This window comes from Callorhinchus milii, unplaced genomic scaffold (genome assembly GCF_018977255.1).
Source record: "Callorhinchus milii isolate IMCB2004 unplaced genomic scaffold, IMCB_Cmil_1.0 Scaffold5, whole genome shotgun sequence".
Taxonomy (NCBI): domain Eukaryota; kingdom Metazoa; phylum Chordata; class Chondrichthyes; order Chimaeriformes; family Callorhinchidae; genus Callorhinchus; species Callorhinchus milii.
Window position 1 is genome coordinate 48,092,191 of NW_024704746.1, and position 21,353 is coordinate 48,113,543.

The following is a 21,353-nucleotide window of genomic DNA, read 5'->3' on the forward strand; positions in this document are numbered from 1 at the left end:
GAAGAAGACATACAAACCAAACCCTTGGGGATGTTTATGGCCTGTCATCAACGTAAATGCTGAAGCTGTTGATGGAAGTCTGAGAGGTTAAAGTCAGTGGTTCAGGGAGGAAAGAGAGGGGAGAGGTGAGGGGAGAAAGGATGGTAACGCATTCATGAGGGTCGCTGTATAACAAAAAGCTGCATCAATTTTTCCGAAGGACATTACAATTGGTTTTTAAAACATCTGTCTTTTCTGTTGTTATCAGTTTCACATTAAATCTCTTTCTGTTTTATTTTACTGCTCAATTAACCCATCCTGCTCTTTAATTCTCTCTCTGCTGCACAACCTTTCTTTCCCTTATATTTATCTTGTTATTATCCAATAAATATGGAATGTGGGTAGGATCTGGCTTGCACTCCTCGACCAGAGCAAAGTCAGACCTACCACAGTCTATTGCACACTCCAACACATAAAATACATATACACATAAACACACACATAAACACACATAAAATACATAACACATACACAACATCATTGGCTTCTTATTTTCTTATTTTAATACTTTTTTCCCTGTGATTATTTTTTAACTAGCAATGGCTACTTCTGTTAATTTCTTTATTTACGTAATTCCAATCAATATCATCTTATTTTTGTGCTGCCAGGGAGAGCTGCAAAGAGTTGTGGAGAGAGATAGAAGACCAGCATTTTGATCTTCTCTGACCCCTACCAAGTATTTATCAGACTTAACTGCTTGAGTGCCTCCAGATCAGCCAATGAGTCATCTCTTTCATTCTCTCTCTGCTGCACAACCTTTCTTTCCCTTATCCTCGAGTAGTATTGAAATAAGGAAATAATACGCTGCACACCTCAATAGCTGATGTGCTGACTTTACCTTCATCTTTTGGTCAGCCACCAACTTATCAACATGTTCTATCAACGCCATGCACGGCTCTGATCCGTGACACACAAGGACTAAGTCCTCGGTGCCCTTTACAACAACAACAACAACAACACGATTCCATTTATAAAGCGCCTTTCACGTCGGGAGGACGTCCCAAGGCGCTGCACAGTTGGGTCATGACCCAACACTGGATAACTCTTCTAGTTTCTGTCCTTTCAGATGGAAATGTGGCTTCTTATCTCCTTGTAGACTGAACTCTCTTTGGTCATCAGCGGAATTAATCCTTTCTTGCCCGCAATCCAGGACAACCTTTTTTCGAAAGCCTTTGAGGTTTCCAGGTCACTTTACTCTACAAGAGGGTCTCAATCCTCACCCCTGTATCTTACAATACAGTTCTCTCATCCCAATCAACAACATTGCATAATCCATTTTTTTCTGAGACTTATCACTCAGTTGAACCTAGATCAATTACAGTCTCTTCCTCACAGGCTCGCCCATTTGTAACAAAATCAGGAGTAGATCACTAATTGGTTGTGTAATAGTCCAATAGTTTATTTAAGAAAGCAATATAAATTGAACAGCAAGTTTAGCCTAACTTATTCTCCAAACTGAGACAACAGATACAGTAGAATCAATATTACCCCATTCCACTGGGAAGAAGTGTTGACCCTCTACGACAACTCAGCTTTTCCAAAGTTACTTCTTTCTTTTATGGGTTTTTAACTTCGCCTCCTCTGGTCCGATTTACCTTTGTCTCTTGTTTTCCCCTTATCGTAATCAAGGACATAGTCACTCAGACCTCAAGACGGGAGGAGATGGTGCCAGGAACCAAAAGGAGATGACCAAGGATATATATGTCATCCTCTAATTTGAATACAATGTTATCGGAAACTAACCTCAACTGGGTCCAGCCAATATATCTTTAACTTCTGCTAACACAGCGCTTTCAGAGGCCCTAAACTAGCCGTTAGAGGCAACCAGCCCATATCATGCCATATGAGATTAGTTTGCCATAACGTGAAGGTATGTGAAAGTATAGGTAGGTTACATTCTAACAGTATATAAAGATTAATTAGAAAACCTTCAAAACATTAAGCATCACAAATATCATCTTACACCTGTGTATCTGTTACTATGTCTTCTCTGCCTGCCTTCTCAATGATTATTGTTTGTCTGTGTTTCTTTCATGTCTGTTGGCCTTCGTTGGTTCACGTCATGACTGTTGCTTCAGTCAGTGACAGGAAGAAATTCTTGCTAAATATAGAATAGTGTCTCTCATTCTATCTATCTCTCTCTTCATTTGAATGTTTTCTATTTTTCTTTTTCCACCTGCTTTACGTTCATCTCTGTGTTGCTCCCTCGCTCTGCCAGGATTGAGGTGTACAAGTTGTTTGGTCTTGCCTTGTGCCCTGCAGGTCATTCAGAAATCTGCAGCTCGTGTACTGTCCCACACCAGGCTTCGCGACCACATCACTCTCACGCTCACTCGCCTCCACTGGCTCCCCATCCCCCAGAGGATCGAATTCAAGATCTTCATCCTCACCTACAAGGCCATTCATGGCCTTGCTCCCTCCTACCTCTCCGACCTACTATCCCCCTACCTATCTGCCCGTACCCTCCGTTCCTCTGGCTCCGGTCTGCTCCACATCCCCCGCCCTAACCGCCCTACCATCGGTGGCCGGGCCTTCAGCCTCTCAGCCCCTAGGCTCTGGAACTCCACCCCCAGTGCCTTTGCCTTGCTTCCTCCCTTTCCTCCTTCAAGGCCGGTCTCAAGACCTTTCTCTTCAACCGTACCTTCAGTTCCCCTCTCGACTCTCTACCCCCTTCTCGCTCCCTCCCTTCCCTCCACTCACCCTGACCATTTCCCTCCTGCTCGGGTCCCGACCAAACTGTCCAGCGCCTTGGGACGTCCTCCCGAAGTGAAAAGCGCTCTATAAATAAAATCTTGTTGTTGTTGTTGTTGCTTGTTCCCATCATCTTCATCTGTCAGCAACACTTGGATTGGATCATACCCAGTGCTGGCTGAGAAGCAAAGCCTCCTGGTCTAAGCTGTTCCTATAAACGCAGGAGGGAATGAATGCAGCCCTGAGCTGATGTTTCTATGAACAAGCTATCAGGAGGTCTATTAATTACATACAGTATCCTCTTATACTTATTCCTCTTGTTTGGAGAATGAGGGACTTTGATGTAACCACTTGCTTTCTGTTATGGTACTTAAAATATTTGCTGGTTGTCTAACTGTTCTCCAGTTCCAGCATGCTGACAGAAACAGTACATTATTGGAGATGAAGGGTCTATACTACTACTCATTTGTCTTCAAACCCCACTACTCGAAGGTATTTGTGGGCTGCAGTGCAGTCATTCATTGTGTAATTGTCACTCTCATTTAAGATAAAAGCAAGTAGTGAGTTTATTCCAAAACCATAATGGGTCGAATCTTCCCATCAGACACAGCGTTTGATTACTTTGGAGCAAGGGACAGCCAAGGTGATATTCCTCACATTAAGTGTGCTGGGGACATTCATCACTTTGCATGGGGTAGGGAGCATTCCTCACAGTTGGGGTGTGTGTAGGGGGCATACCGCACAGTGAGGGATTAGGGAGCGTATCTCACAGTGAGGAGGGTTAAGTGAATTCCTCATAGTGTGGGGTTAGAGGATCTCTCATAGTGAGGGTTTACGGGACTCTCATAGGGTGCGATCTTTTATAAGAAGGGAGAGTGGAGACAAAGGGTGCTTCCTGGCAGAAGGGCAAACATTAGAAGCCTGGAATGATACTTGCTCGCTCTTTCTCTTTGGCAAAGATGCATATTAGAATCTAGGTGGGCACTTCAGTGTATTACAGAGGGAACACTTCATTGTAGCAGATCCTGACCTTTGGTCCAAATACTAAATTGAGGTCTCTATTACTTGTTCTGTTGGCTTAGGTGGTGGTCAAAATTGCCTTATCTCAAAATACCTTGCCTTTTGGGCTATATTCCCACTTCATCCAAATCCAAATCATTTGGTCATTCATTTTACTATAGTTTGTGGAATATTGCTGATGCACACAAATGGTACAAAAGGTAGATATTTGCCTGCATTAATAGGTCATTCATCTCATGACTGTTTGTGGGATCTTTCCGTGTGCTAAGGGCTGCTGGGGTTATCCACAAAAACTGCCGTTGACAGTAATTAATGTGATACACTTTGAGACTCTTTCAAAGAATATAAGGTACTTTTGAATTCTTAGATTCTTTGTAACCATCATTAAGCTTCAAAGTAATTCATTATGTGAGGCGATTTGGGATGTTGAAACAAGATAAGGCGTTATATCAAATGCAAGTATAATTCTTTCCTTCTGGCCACAATCTGTGATTTGTACTATGAATTATAATCTCAGTCAATGAGAGGGAACATTGGATTCAAATGTAAATGGCTAAAGCAGGATTGAAGTAACCTAATACCTCTAATACAGGAGTCAGTTTTCACTCAGATGTAGAACCATCTGCTGGAGCTTTTCTTGTGCAAAGTTTTAATCTATTCGAAAGGGCAATACCTATTTGCTTCGATGTTTGCTCTTTCCCCTTCCAGCTTTTATGCTACTGCTGCACAATGAATATCTGGTACATATGTCACACCATTGTGCAATTTGGACCTCTGTTTCCATGGTTACCAGTTTAATTGTAGAAAAATAAGGTGCTGTATAAGTAGCACTCTGTGCCTGGTCCAGGTCTCAAACCCTCATCGCGTGTATATATTGGCTGCCACCCTGTATCTGCGCTCCTGACCTCCATATCTTCCATTGTATTTTTCTCCATTTTTACTCATGTTTCTCCTCATTGTTCTATTTCATTTTCTTTTTTGTTCTTCCTCAGTTTAAATTGTGCTGGTTATTTGTGGGAGGTTGCTGGCGCAGATAGATCTGTTGTATTTGCCTGTCTATCAATATTCTATTTTATTTCCAATGTTATTCTCTATTTCCAGATCATCATCCTATTCTTGTGTTCTTGATTCTGGATACTAGCTGGCTTGTTATTTAGGTGGACATAAATGGTTGTGTAGCCATTAATTAGCTGATCATCTTGTTACTTATTGGATATTTCTGTATGTGATTACAGCCACCTATATAACACATCCACTTAATTTCTTAGCAATTATATTTTGCAAAGCAACTTCAAGAGAAGGTTAGGTTAATGGGCTAGAAAGACCTGATAAAATGGGGGCCAGAATCCTTCCCGTTGCCATGATAAGGTCGCTATAATTGCACGTGTATTTGGCTGCTCACTCGTCTACTTATCAAGCTGAGGCACAAAAGTGCTGAAAATGAACAGATATCGATTTCAGACATTCTTCGGACAGGCCCTAATTACTCTTCCCTACTAATGTGCTTTAACTACAGTTTATGTACACAGCGATGTCACTCTACCAAAATCAGGGTGAAACTCTCAAGGTCAGATTCGTCTTAGAGATCTGAATCATCTTCAATCACTCCCAATCAAGCTAACCTTCAATGATATTTTAGTCAATAAAAATGACAAAAGACGAGGCTGTAGTGTAGTTCTACCATTGAGAATGAAAATATACCAATATTGTTCTTCCCAATTTAATTTGTAATAATAATAATCCTTGCATTTGATATAGCACCTTATCATGTCTTTGAAACGTCTCAAAGAGCTTCACAGAATACACTGTAAAGTGAATATTTTTATATTTTGTGGGCAAAGTAATAATTATAAAATAAGTATAAACTCTACTCTTCATTATTTTAAGCTATTTAGTTAATTTTTTGGTACTGCTACAGCATCAGACATACCTATTGAACGTCTGTATGGTACTTCAGCATGCATTTCCTTGTTATCTCCCTCCACAGCAGAGTGGAAAGTTGTTTCCAGGGCTGACAGGTGGCAGATGTGGTTCAATAATTGATGCAAGAGTATGAAACTAGAAGTTCAGTGACACAGTCATGCAACTGCTGTTCAGGGAAGAGACTTTGGGATTTATTTTTGGATCAATGGATCACACCATCAGCCGAGTACTTTGCAGCAGTAAAAGAGGCAAATATTGGTTTGGCTTGCTTAGTAAGAGTATGTATGATAGTGTGATCCTCAACTCTAATACTGCATCCAATTTTGGCCACATCATCTCAGAAAGATTCTTGAGGATCTCCGTTAGAAAGAAATGTTCAGGAAGCTAAGCGTGACCTAGACATGTTTTGAGAAATAGAAGGGATTAAGTGATGTGGTAAGAAAGGCAGTAGTGGACTTGAGAACTATCAACAAGGGATTGGCTTGTTGGACTTAATGACCTTTTCTTGTCTTAAAAAAAATCTTATGTACAGACATTGCTCCCACCTCTGCAGCGCAGCAAAACAAGACACTTGAGTATGTTTTTTAAGCCCTTGCTTTCACAGTCAGGGCCCACTTGAGCCACTTCCTAATGAGCAATGTGTCTGCAGCATTCTATGCATTAATGTGTTGTCCCGCTGAGCAAGTTTCATCTCCAAGTGTCTAGCTCTCGTAAGTTAGAGCGTACTTCATTCCAAAACTAATCATCGAGAACAGCCTAGGGGATAGCTCTGATCTTGATCAAGCTGCATTTAATATGTAAAAGATTATGAATAGTAATGTGTTACATACAGAGCAACAAATAGAGATATTATTAGAGGAATTAAACAGAGGATCAAAAAGTGATATCGCTATAAACACATGCCACCATTTGCCAACTGCCAATACAGGTGAGATTGGCTACTTCTCATTTGAACAGTTGGGGCTTGTTGGACTTAATGACCTTTCATAAAAAAATGTTTTATGTGGACAATAAGTGTGCGTGTTGCTACTTGTTGCACAAGTAACTCGTTGCTCATTTTATCAGAGGCCTAGGGTGAAATATCGAGATCCATAGTGCAGGACAGCACCTTTGCTGAAGAGAATAGGAATTCAGGGACAGAAGAAATCCCATCAAGCCCCTCTGCCATAGTCCATTCTTTGGTAGTATTCACTGCTGTATCCGTTTCATTAATTCTAAATTCCTGAATTCTCACTTAAGTATTTCTACTTCCCAAGTATCTTTCCATCAACTTAAATCCTTCATTCATTCCACATCGATGGAATTTCCAGAGCAGTGCACCCTGAAAACCATAGAAATCTACACCACATGCAACCATGAGAAGAGTTATATCTGTGTTGCTGTTTGTTCTTTGAACAGAGCCATATAATCCCCATCTCCTGTGTTTTTCCTCCATACCCTCTAATATCCAGAATCACATCACTAAGTAGGAAGAAAAATAATTTATCAGAGAGATGATTGCATGGCACTAAATCTGAATTTTAAAAGCCTACAGATTAGAGGAGAAAGAGGAAAAAAGGGAGGTCTTATTAAACTAATTGAGTATTTTAAAACTGGACTATAAAAACCCTTGTGCAGTTAGCCAATGACCGTGTGTGTGCAGAGTACAGTGGTGGATCGCTGAAAGCCTTGAAGTTGAGCTCACTGTGGATCTATTCTGTCAATTGCACAGTAACACCACCACTTGTATTCTACACTTTTGTTTTTGAACTGAAAAACAAAAGTCTGTACTGTCGACCCAGTTCTTGTCTTTCAGTCTTTTCTCAACAGTTTCCACCATCACAAAACAGCACCTTAATGTGACTTTCCCTTTTGTATCAAAATGCATATTTTATTTAGGTTCCTTTGCGTCTGAGCTTGATGTTGATGGAAGTGTTGCCTTATGGGTCATTAATTCTGCCTGTAGTCCCCATAGAGTCAAGCAGAAGAAGCCAGATTGTTGTGTTTTTCAGTTATATAATAAATGATTACAAAATGTAACATACAGAGCAAAACTTCAAGCTTCAATGTCAGTACAACTGGGAGCGGACAGCAAGTGGTAACAGAACAACAACAAATGGCATTTATATAGTGCCCTTCACGTGGGATAGCATCCCGGAGTGCTTGGTTTTGCAGTGAAGGAGGAAAACTTTGATGATTATATGGAGAAGGGAAAATGGTTGTGTACTGCCCCGACTCCTGTGTTCCCTGAATTATTTGCTCTGCTTTCCTGAAAGAGATGACACATGCACTATAGTGTCAAGGATGCAAAACATCCTTCGCCAAATGGCCATTGTTCATTTGGAAGTCTAAGCAATGAGCATTGGCAAGCGATTTCACCATGGAGCCGGCAGAATTGATTCTGATCCTGTTCTGACCTGACATCCAGTTTTTGGCAGTCACTGAATAGTATCAGGAAGACATACAATGTCCAATTTTCCCACATCAGAGACCAACAATGGTGAGGCCATTTGTGGGGTCTCATTGCTATGCTGTCTGAGAGTAACTAACTCAACACAGATTAATAATCAGACCCTTGACTTTCCTGATCTGTATTTTCTCACTACCACATTGGGCAATGCGTACCCACTGATTTACAATGCTGTCACCTCACTGAACTCTGGAGTGGGTCATACTCGAGAATGGAAGCTGTTCTGATATTCCAAGCTGTTTTCTCTATCCTTGAACACTTTTTTCTATGAATGGATCTCAGTCAGATTTAAAACATGGTCTGGAATTTCGCTGTTAAATGTAATAATTCTAAAACAATTTCAAATTGTGATTGTCTTCAATTCGTAGTCATCTCCTTGTGCGATTCTGTCGTATCAGTACAATGAGTTAGCACAATGTCCTTTAATCTCTGGGGCCAAGTTTTGAATGGAGTTCACAGTGATCGGATGGAGATCTCTTCCCCTCTTCCTGTCTCTGTCCGTTAAGAACTTTTAGGGGAGATGAGAGGAGAAGGAAAAGTAAATAGTAGTGTATTTTAAACATAGCATGAATTAAGATGTCAGCTCTAATTGGCGCACTATCGTGCAATGGGTAGGGATGTGGGTGGAAACGTAATAATAATAATCCTTGCACTTGATATAGCGCTTTATCATGGCTTCAATACATCTCAAAGCGCTTCAGAGAATATACTGCAAAATGAATTGACTATATTTTATGGGCCAAACGCAACATCCAATTGTGCACAGCAGTGTCCCACAAACAGACGTGGATTGAGTGACCAATTTATTATTTATTATTTATTTTTTTGGAAGGAATTATTACCCCCGGAAAAACGATCTGACAATCAACTAACAACCGACTGGGTTCCTACTTACTGCTAGGTAAACAGGCATGTGGAGTAAGGAAATGGGGGTAATGCTTCGCCCTGTCAGGAATCGAACCCAGGTCGCTCGCTTGCGAGGCGAGTGCTCTAACCACTAAAGCTACAGGAAAATGTTCTCATGCATTTCATGCTGAACTGTGTAGCATACCAGCAAGCTTACTGAGAGCTCCTGTACCTGTCAGCTACCTAATGAGGACTCAAACCTGCACTTATCGAATCTCAAATCACCACCTAGTGACTATTCTCATTGGGGAGCTCCTAAGAGCTGAACTGGCTGAACTGAAATGCTTGGCAACAGAGTCAAACCTCTGTGGTTGTCTCGATAGTCCTGTTCATGATCCAGGCTGGTCCACAATTCTCTTGGGTATTGCTGGTGACAGACCAGCCAACCTAGCTCATTAGAAGAATTTGGACGGGTAAACCAGTCACTGGGGACAGGGATTCTTCCCATTCAGTTCCTTTTAACATTGCAAACCAAAGCCCTAAGGGCTGGGTGGTCCGAGCTGGACAATCAGGCAGTGTGCTCAATGGCAAGCTATAAAGTTTTAGCATAGTTAAACTATAGCAGTCTGGTCTCCCCAAGCCTTGGCACCTGCCAATCTGCACCTAATACTTCCCAGGATTATGTAGACAAACAATCTTGCAGATAAAATGGGACATTGCTGTGGTAAAATCAACTGCAACATTTGCCAATGACACACACTGCATTTTACAGTAAACAATGTGAAGTTATTTGAGACCTCTTCCTGATGTGAAAAGCGCTATATAAAATACAAGTATTATTGTGTTATAGCAGATAAGACAATAGGACTTAGGGAAAAGTCCATCTTTTTGATATGTGCTGCAGCAGGGATATATGATTTTTTGATTAAATAAATGAGTTCAGTTTCCTTGTACAGGCAGCTATTTCCTTTGTCATTTGTCACCAGTGTATTAGTTGATGTAGTAAAGTATATTTTACCTTCATCTGCGATTGGTTTCTGATTGCAAGTCCAAACTGTAATGAAGGAGGAAATGGATGGTTTGTTTTTAACTCAAGTGACTTTGCCATTTTACATATCTGCCTTGAGGCAGCTCATATGCTTGCTTTCCCAGGTACCATCCAACCATTCTACTGTCTGTTTACCCATATACAGTAATTCTTACCCATGCATTGGGGTGCTTACAGTGCTATTGAAAACATTCCAAATCTTGCTGCTTACTATGTTTTAGATTTGTATGTCAATTTGCTATTTTTCTAAAATCCAACAAAATATTTACAAGATCTAGATGAGCACATTGTACAAAATGATCTCGCTGAAGATGATTTTCTTGTTAACTTAAATTTACTCTTAGCCGGTGGCTCTGATTTTAGTGGAATTTAATGTCCACACATTTACAGTTAGAGTTATTGGGTTTACCTATAACTCTGAGAGTGGGCCAGTTACTGGGTTAACGCAATGGTAATTTTATTTAAGTTGCCTTGTAGCCCTGATCTTATGTAAACAAGATTTCATTTTGCTTACTGGGACCTTTTATGTACCATTTGTTATTGTGTTGTAATCCTTTGAAACTTGCCTGAGAGGAAAGTTTAAAGGGGTTGTTGTCCTATTGGCTCGGTTGTAGTGCTGAAACAATCATATTGTATGACTTTACAACCTGCAGCTCATCCCTAATAGTAGAAATGTTGCTTTAACTGCATTGCTCCACAGTGCATATATGCAATGCACATTTGAACACCAAATGAATAGTCCAACTCTCATGAGAATTATCATCTTAACTGAACAAACAATTGATCTAATGACTCTTAATCAAAAGCAATTTGCTTCACGTCACATCCGACTGGAGGCTCTTATTTTAAATGTAAAAGCAAGTTGTGGTTTGGCAGAAACACAGTTTCTTCTATTTTCAACATCATCGGTATGGAGTCTCCGTCTTGAGTACATAGCCAAATATAACAGTGCAGGAAATCAGATTTAGACTGAGGCGCATTACCACTAGGAAGCAAATAGTTTCAGGAAAACAATCTAATTTTTTTGTGCGTGTTAAAATGAGAGATGGCAACAGCTGAGGAATGGCAGATTTTTTTTACTCATATGAGTTAAACTGAGCTTCCATGCCAGGTACAGCATAGGTTAGGTAACAATAATCCATACATTTTATTGAGCTTCTTTAACATCAAAATGTCCCTAGTGCTTTACAGATAACAGTCACCACAACTGGCAGCTGTAGTGACTGTTTTTATAGGCAAATGCAGCAAACAGCAAGGGAACTATAAACAGCTGTGAGATGAATAGTCAATATATCTGGAGGATTGTTGGCCAATATATTCCCTTCACTTTTTGAATAGTTCCAAGGAATCTTTAACTTCCAACTGATCTGACAGACAGGACCTCAGTTTAACACCAAAGGATGGCACCATCAACAATGCAGAATGCCCTCAACACTTCACTGGAGCAAAACAACCCAGTCTATAAGTTCAAGTGCCAGTATAGTAAAGCTCAACTACACTGCCTAGTCAACTAATCTGAGGTCAGACTCAGCATGGTAGATGCAAAGTAAAGCTCCTTCTAGTCTATCCTGACAAAGTGATTGTGACACTCCCATTTCCCATAGCAGCCCTCCTGTGATGTATCTGAACGAGGCTTACAGCTTTATGCTAATTAATGGCCATTTTTGTGCAGTGCATTCACACTGCTAGAAGTGGATTGCAACATTCCCAAACTCATTTTACTTAGAAGCAGAAAGGAGACTTCCTTCCCATTTGTGTACGCTGGATTTGAATGCAAGTTCGAAAGTTGAAAAGTTCTTATTTAGTGTCAGAAATGTAAAATATTCATACATTAAGACTAAACAGTTTTGCTCAACAAATAAGGGAGTAGAATTCTCTCTAACTTTGTTCTGAAAGTCAAGTGTGCTTTCCAGCTTATCACACCAGAAGCAGTCCATCCAGAACTTAATCAAATTCCCGTCAATGTAATTAAAATATAAGGAAGTGCAGTACTGATTTCTACCAGTAGCTGCCACCAGTTAATTTAGCAAGAATAGCTATTAAAAAAACAATAGTGCTGCACTTAATAATGAGAAATCCATTTTTTTTTAGCTGGCAGTACACAATGCTCTCACTTGAAACAATATTGTGCTCGCAAAGGGAACCTCATAAATTATAAAAAAGCTTTTACTTCCATGACAAAATAAGGAAATAAAGAATAAGAGGATGAATCATAAAAACTTGGCAAAATGAAGGTGATCAAGACAAGTTTTGCCCTGTGTGACTCAGTCCAGGTATTCCTTTTAATAGTCCATTAATGTTGCAGTGTTTCTAAATGAAGCGATTTTAGAGCACATGAAATACAACAGACAGGATAAGTGTACACCCATAGGGAGGTAATTACTCTTTCGCAAACTATCAATTTTCAGCCTATGGCGTCCATTGCAGAAGTGGCTCTTGTGCTCCAATGCGGTTCTTTGAGCTCCTGCATATTCAGCTATTTATTTTTTTTTGCTTTCTAGCAAATTTAAAAATACATTCTCTCAGTATATTTCTGCTTTTGTGGACACAACAAGAGAATAAAATGTATTCTTAGTCATACTGTTGCACTTTTAGCCATTCCTCTGTTTCTAGGGAGTCTGTGAAGGAAAGGGTGTCAGTCAGAGCAGAGAGCTGTTGGCATAGATGACCAATACATTGACACTCCAAAGTATTAGGATATTTGTGCACCCTGTTGTCATCTCATTACTTAACCGGAGCTCTCCCCACTAATCCTCTGAACCATTTAGCTATTTTTAAATATGGCACAATACCAACTTTTGGCTGTGTCCTTTTCCTGTGCATATAGAATATCATAACCTGATTTATTGCTATTAGAGGAACACACATTGAAGAAACATTATCATCATTTATCAGAATAGCATCTCTGCATTATGCTGCCCTCTTTGGAGCAACTCAACATTCACCAGAGGATTTGTTGTTCCTGCCCCTGTATTACTCATTGTAATACTGTTTTCTTCTCTTGGAGAGCTTTGACCAAGGATTTTGTATTAAAAATAAGAAGGCATCTGAAAATGCTGAGGACAATTTCAACCCAAGGTTTGCATAATAATAATAATCCTTGCTTCTGGACGTCTCAAAGCGCTTCACAGAATAGACTGTAGAGTGAATTGACTGTATATCTCTTGTGGTCCCAGCACTGGGACGTCTTTCCAACATGAAGGGTGCTATACAAGTGTAATTTGTTGTTGTTGTCAATCTGAGTCACACAAATTTGCAACATTTCACAATAGATTCCATGTGAATTGAAATTCACCCAAGTTTACTTTCCATTGTGTATGGTTAAGCCAATTCTAATCTTAGATGAGTTGATAAATGATTTTAAAAGGGAATGAGATACATTCTTGAAAAAGAGAAACATTAAAAGGTATGGGCATTTTAGCAGAGGAGAGTGGATTCAGCTTACGTGGTGAATATGGAACAAAATATTCGTGCAGATTTGATGGAATAAATGGCTTGTTTCTACATTATAGCATTCCACAGTCACTGGCGGCAAGGAATCATCCCATTCAGCTCCTGTTAACCCAGCAAGTCAAAACTCTAATGGGTAGGGTGGTCCTAGCTGGACAAGCAGGGGGCAAGCTTGCCAGACATCACTATCAATGACAAGTTGTGTGGTTTTAGCTGGTTAGACTCCAGAAGCACCCCCAACACACACCATTGGGTGCCCAAGCCTTAACTCTTGCCAACCTGGATTTCTGCATATGTCAGACACCCGGCTGACCAAAAAAAAGTATTATTTATGACAAAGAGCTTTCACTGTGCTGAGAAAAATAAATATATAAAAAATATTCTTTGCTTTTGATATAGCGCTTATCACGTCATCGAGACATCTCAATGCGCTTTTCAGGATATACTATAAAGTGGATTGATTGTGTATTTTGTCGGCCAAACGCAGCACCTAGTTTGCACACAGCAATGTCCTACAAACAGCCATGGAGCGAGTGACCAATTTTATTTGGGAGGTTTGTTGGCCAGGACACTGACAGAAACATAGAATCATAGAATCATACAGCACAGAAGGAGGCCATTCGGCCCATCGTGTCTGTACCAGCTCTATGTAAAGAGCTATCCAATTTAATCCCATTCCCCCATGCTCTCCCCATAGCCCTGCAAACATCTATGATAATTATTTGGGGTTCTTTGAAAGTTGATTTCAAATAACATCTAGAAAGTTCTCTCAACAAAGACTCAGCCAGCACATCAGGCAGTTAGAACAAACCTATATTGGAAAAGTGAAGAGAAATTCCCTTTTCGAATAGTGCCATGGAATGTTTAATGTCCACCTGAATAGGTAGACAGGAACTCAGTATTGGCACCTCTGGCAATGCCATACCCCCTCAGTAGTGCATTGGAGCATCAGATGAGACTATGATTCCAAACCCTGACTGAACCCACAACCTTCTAACTCAGTCAAGAGTGCTACCATTGCGCCAGGCTGACACAAAATACAAGTTCACTGACAAGAGAAAATACAGGGAATATTTGGGTTTGTGAAGTATGATTTTTCAAGAAACTGCTCCAATATAGGTTTGTTCTACATCTGCATGGCATGGGAGCTTGCTTATGTGCAAGAGGCAACAACACTGATGCCAATAATAATAAAAATAATAATAATCCTTGCATTTGATATAGTGCTTTTCACATCTTCTAGATGTCTCAAAGCGCTTCACTGTAAAGTGAATTAACTGTATAATAGTGGGCGAATCATGGCAGCCAATTGCGCACAGCAGTGTCCCACAAACAGTCGTGGATTGAGTGACCAAATTATTATTGGGTTTTTTCCTGAATATCTACAGAGAACAATGCAGATATTCATGCAGTCACTGATGGATTTATGCTGATTAGCAATTGCTGGCATTTTAATATGCAAATATTTGTTAAATCTATTAGTTTTTTTTTCACTTGGTGAAGATTGGGCACATCCTTCAAGTTGCCTTCATTGGCAGATATGATTTCAGCATTGAAGCAGTCAACATGAACAACAATAACAACTTGCACTTATATAGTGCCCCCCATGCAGGGTAGTGTCTCAGAGCGCTTAACAGTGGCGGAGCCTTACTCCGAGCCGATGGGGGGGGAGGTGGACATAAGCACCGTTGAAGAGGAAGGTTTTCTGGCAGGACTTGAAAAAGGGAAGAGAGGCGGCAAGGGATTGAGGGAGAGTGTTCCAGAGTTTGAGGGGATAGTGGCTGAAAGAGCGACCTCCGATAGTGGGGAGGAGGGTACGAGGGACACGCAGGAGACCGGTGCCTGTTGAGCGGAGGCGTGGGTGGTGGATTGGAGTGTGAGGAGGTCGGAGAGGTAGGGAGGTGCCAGAAAGTGAAGGGATTTGAACATGAGAGTGAGGATCTTGAAGTCGATGGAGAGGCAGTGGAGCCTGACCAGAACTAGTGAGATGTGGGTACGGAGTTTGATCCGGGTCAGTATGCAGGTGGCAGAATTCTGAATGAGCTGGACCTTTTGAATAGTGGAGCTGGGGAGACCGGTGAGGACTGAGTTGGAATAATCCAGGCGGGAGGTGACAAACGCATGCACAAGGGTTTTCGGCTGCATTTGGGGTAAGGTATGGTTGGAGGTGGGTAATGTGTCAATGAATGTGTGTGTGTATACAAGTGTGAATGAACCAAGTAACTCTTTCAAAATACGAAGTGGACGTAACTTTTAGGAACAGCTCTTTGGACCAATTGCATTCCTTGGACTCAACATGGAATTAACCAATTATCAGTTTCCATGGCAATGATAAATAATTATCTCTTCCACATTTATTTCTGAAGATCTTTGTCTCTTTCATTTCACAGGAGTAACTGTTCATGCAGAAAATGGAACAAAATGAAAAGTAACCTTTTCCATAACAATTAATTATGATAGGAAACTGGGTGGGTGACCTTGCAATGTAGTCAGTTAGAACAGACTTGTGCTTACAGCAGTCTTATTTTTCTCGCTTTTCAACCCTTGCTGAAGATTTTAATGCTGCAGTGTATGGACCCTTTGGAGTACCTATACCACATCCAATTGGTCATTATTCATGTGCGAGCCTCGATAGTGAGTATCAGCATATATTCAATCATAATAAGGGACACCAAGGTTGAATCTGGTTCTATACACACCCGGTGTCCACATAAACTACACACCTTCCTCATCTCTCTGGATAATAAAACTCCAACTGATTTTCCCCTCCCTAAGTCATCATGGCCACTAAGCCTCTCTAACCCAAGTTGTTAAGACTAATCATGGAGACCAAATTGGCTGAGATCAACTAACTCATCACTGACCAGGAATCAACTAACTCAGCACTCACAGTGGATCAAAGCTGGAACCTGAACTATTTGCTGAATAAACTCGCTGAACCATATGGAAACACATTACCCAGACTGTTGACCCTCAGCCTGATCCAAAAAATAATTTGCAATCATTATAAAGCAGTTGATAATAATCCTTAAATTTGATATAGCATCTTATCACATCTTTGTGACATCTCAAAGAGCTTCACAGAATATACTGTAAAGTGAATTGACTGTATATTTTGTGGGTGAAAGTTTATGTGCTTCTTCTGGGAGCATTAAATTAAATGAACTTCAAACACCTGCAATATTAACAGTGTTGAAACCCTGTGTGAAGGGAGCCATTAATAATATTAATCCTTCCACTTGATGTAGCGCTTGATCATGACATCTAGATATCTCAAAATCCTTCACAGGATATACTGAATTGACTATGTATTTTGTGGGCGAAAAGCGGCAGCCAGTTGTGCACTGTAATGTCCCACAAACCACCACGGAGTGAGTGTCCAATTTTATTTAGGGGATTGTTGGTCAGTGGTCAGGACACCTGGAGAAACTCCCTTCCCTTTTTGAATAGTGCCAAGAGATCTTTAACATCCACCTGAACAGAGAGACGGATCCTCGGTTTAACATCTCACTCGAAGGACGATGTAAATGCAAGGTGGTGTTGTTGTTTTGACTTTAACCTTGCTGAACAAACACTGAGCAGGGTTTTACAATATTTGCACTGTCTTTGTTGGTTTTAATGCAGTTGCTTTTCCTTCCCAATTACAACCATTACACACAGTTGCAATGAATCAAACCCATTTCCACTCACCAACACAGTAAGATGTTGTCAAGATAACTCAAAAGCTCAGAAGAGAGATTTGGTTGCAGAAGATCTTTCTGCGCATTTAATGTCTTCTTCCAGATTGCCCACCCTACAATCTTCCCATTGCAGCATCAAACTATTTCAACAGAACCAGCTAACATCGTGCTGACCTCTACACAGAATTCCTAAGGCAAGCAGGCAAAATGTGACCATATTCCATATGTGGCAGGTTTTGAATCTAATGCATCAGCGAATGAATGCTGCTGGGAGTCAGCACTTTATTTTAAAAGTCCTCTTGCTCTGTGTAAAATCTATATGAGGGAATCCTACCTAAGTAAGCACATTGTACAAAATGAAACGTTTACAAAGAGTGTTGATGAACGCTAACATCGTTTGTTTTTCTTTCCATCTCTGTTAATTTATCTGATTTGCTTTGATCGGTCACATAAATCTATGGCATCATACAAGCTTGAAAACATGAAATGAGGAGTGAAGGCATTGCATGAGTTCATGCAGTTAAAATGACATGACAGCTAAAGCACCCAGGGTTAAGAACTCAAGTTCTGCTAAGTCAGGCTCGAACACTTGTCCACACCAGCATCTCCAATGATTTGATCAATGCTCACAGTTTAAACAAGTAAACACGTGTGCACCTGAAAAGGGATGTTCAAGTTGCTGAGAATTTCTGGTAACTATTTTATTTAGTTTTATTCAAACCCTAAAGATTTAAGTAATGGGACCCCTGCTTGAAAAGGGATTTGAGTAGCAGAGTTCTCTTTAAAATAATTTAGGACATGTGAGGTCAGGCTGAGTTGCTGAATGAAAGATTAAATTGTCTGTAACCTGCAGATTTACAAGTTGGCTATTTTTAATGCAAGTTCAGAGAAATCTTACTCCAAACATAACATTTCTTGGCAAAGTCATTCAGCGTCTATCAGCGTTGAAGCTTATCTGCAAACAGGCTTACCTTAAGCATGCATTTCACACAGTAAATGATCCACAGCTGAGTCCTCAGTACCGCGGACTGACGAGGGGATAGCGGACTGGGCACTGTGTAAACAGGTTGCTAAGTAACATTGCAATTTCCGAACCCCTTTGAAATGACTTGTAGAGCTGAAAGAACTGGTGAATGGAATTTTAAAATAATACAGCATCCTGAATTATCACTTACAATGCACTGTTGACTACAAGTGGACTTGCACTGATTGTATCGCAGCCATTAATCCTTCTATGTATATGCCAAAATGCATCAATAACACAGAATGGAGCCGTTGCAAGCTAGGCTGGGCACCCTCAAGTTCTTTAATAAAATCAAAATGGATTATAGCATATAAATAACCACAAGATCCTACAGGAATAAATGTGACTTGCATCTGCATCCCCATATCATAAAATATTGGATTCCTGGGTTCAGATCATTTATAGTATAATGGATCTCTGCCAGTGAGTTACAGTCCAGTTTTAAACACAGATAGCAGCCAGCGTGAATCGCAGCATTTTCACAGATCTGCTTGGATTGTATTTGATTGATGTCTTAGCTCAACCAAAGAGTCTGGCCATCGACCGAATAAAATGGTGACGTGTTCGTGGATTCGACCAGAGGAGGAAGGTTGCAACTACACAGTGTTTAGTTTTTAATATGAAAAAAGTGATACTGAAAATGAGAACTCGGTGTAACTGAACGATGGCCTCTGACAATCAGGCTGTTATTAGGGGAAGGCAGCAATTAAGCAAAGCAGCTTCATTGTAGACCTTTCACCCTTCAAACAGGCTGTGTATTCATTTTCAGATTGCATTGCAACACCCACCCTTGTCCAGCTCCTTTCAACTAGCACATGAAAGCAAGAGCGCCACAGGCTTATGTGCAGCAGCATCTCATGATTCATTTTTGACAAAGGAATTAATTCATAAAATATCAACACACAGAAATGCACCTTCCTCCCTGCATGTTGTTTGTTTGCCCCCCTTTAAGTTATGTTTCCCTTGCAGACAGAATGTACAGTTAAATAATCTTTATATTTGAGTAAGTGCCTGTAAGGTCAAAATGTCTCAACGGCTCCGGAGGGATTGCTGTCCAGTGGAGTGACTATGAAGTTGCAGGCAAAGACTCTTTATTTGGCTCCTTACTGTATTGCAGTTTTTTTTCTGTTACTGTTTTCTTCCACAAGATCCGAACCCCAGATGGGTTGGTTAATTTAATAACAATTTGCTTAAAACAAAGGAAAAAAGCCCAAGAGGGTTTGCTGCTAAACTAGGTGTGAATTTGTACCCTACTGTAAGGAGATGCCCTTGCCAACGGCACACTGTGAAAAATATCTCCAGACGAGAGCTGACTAGATAATTCTTGAGTGACAGTCCTGCACTGGTATTGAATGCCTAGCAAGTCAAGATATTTGTCATATACACTATTAACCATGCAAGGAATTTTATTTTTACAATATGTGGATATTTCCCATACAAATAAAATGTTTGTCTTTCCAAAGGCACCAGGTTGGTACTATTTTGTAATGTCAATGAGGCAACCAGACATGAGGAGGATTTAATTTTTTAAAAAGCTTTCTCACTCTCTCTTGCCCCCCCACCCCACCTTTTTGGGGGCTCTGAGAAGATCCCACAAAAAAAGGCAAAATACTGCAGGAGCTGGAAATTTGAAATAAAAACAGAAGTTGCTGGGAACACTCAGCAGGTCAGGCAGCATCTATGAAGAGAGGAAAGTGAGTTAACTTTCCTCTCTGCATAGATGCTGCCTGACCCGCTGAGTGTAAATGAGAAAACTGATCCTGTTTTCCTGTCCCATTGAGCATTTCTAGGTGAGATTTAGCATAGGTTAGATGTAGAATAAAACTCTATGTACCGTGCACCATTCGATACTCCCAGGTCAGGTGCAGGATCAGTTAGGAACAGATTAAAACTCTCTGTGCACTGTCCGATTTAGCCCTCCCAGATCAAATGTGGCATAGGTTAGGGGCACAGTAAAGCTGCCTTTACACCACTCCAGATCAGAAATTGGATAGGTTAGATGCAGAGTAAAGGTCCCTCAACAATGCCCCAACCAGCACCCCTGGTCAGATGTAGCACGCGATTGATACTGAGAAAAGCTCCTTTTGACTGTCCTATCATTTGCTCCCAGTTTATCCATGGCATTACAGCAAGGATCAGACGGTTTGCCGACAAAATGCTCCCCTCACCCCTTCAGCAGTCTGTTTCTCTTGTTTCAATAATACACCATAAACGAGACTGATTTCCATTTGTTTTCATCTCCTTCTACAGAAACGAAAATGTTCTACATCAGTTCTGTTGCCCAGCAGCCGATGCTGAACAGAAGCTCCCCTCCAGCAATCATTCCTCAAGGTACGTGGAGAGATTTCATAGTCACAGATATTATTCCAGCTCACAGGAGATAAAGGGGGGGAAAAAAAACATAGAGTGGAAGACGGGGAATTTGGAGCAAGACTGGGATCCTCAAACAACAACAACAAGAGGATTACATTTGTATAGCGCCTTTCACGTCAACAAAGGCTGTTCTGACAATTCAACTCTAATTCAACCTTGCCACCATTACTGTAGCTGCACGATACCACTGTACCACGTGATATGGTGTGACCATTTAGCAGCATGCCAGTAACTTTTTATTTCCAAACAAAAAATTTTTGATTAGCTCCGTGGAGTGGAAGGGTCTTAGTTGGTCTTGGATCCCGTTGATGTTATTGGATTGCAAAACTCACTCATCAATGGAAAATTCTCTCTACACGAAGGAGCGCGCCACCTGCATTCCCTGACCCCACACTGGATGTGAAGGGTTAAGAGTCAGGATGTGATGGTGCACATTACTGGGTATATGATGGCCAGCACCATACAGAAATACACCCTAGGGTGCATGTGTGCCCAGTGCCCTCCTGACCCCGAGGTCTCAATTGCAGCCTTGCCACTGCCACAAATCCAATGCCCTGCCACTAGAATAGTGGGCTATCTGACTGAGTGTGAACTCCAGCTGTTCCCGTTTCCCCCCCCCCCAGTAACTGGTCCCACTTTGAAAGTGGCATTTGGTGAAGGGTAGGGACAGGGTTCCCCGGGTTCGGTCCCCCTGACACGGAAGGATCAAGGGAAGAAACAGGAAAAGGAACTGCACCCAAATCAAAGCCTTTGGACTAATATGAAAGAGTTAAAGCAGTGTGGTGAAACAGGTGGCCTGGCAGGTGATCT

General features: G+C 40.9%; 1 protein-coding gene across 1 annotated transcript in view; it reads left to right on the forward strand.

Moving 5' to 3' along the window:
• LOC103181819 (IQ motif and SEC7 domain-containing protein 3) overlaps nt 1–21,353 on the forward strand; it is a 57,721-nt gene that overhangs the window by 30,717 nt on the left and 5,651 nt on the right. Inside the window, exon 2 of the mRNA XM_007898530.2 lies at nt 20,421–20,501. Coding sequence (XP_007896721.2) covers nt 20,421–20,501 — 81 coding nt within the window. The remainder of the gene's footprint in view (nt 1–20,420; nt 20,502–21,353) is intronic.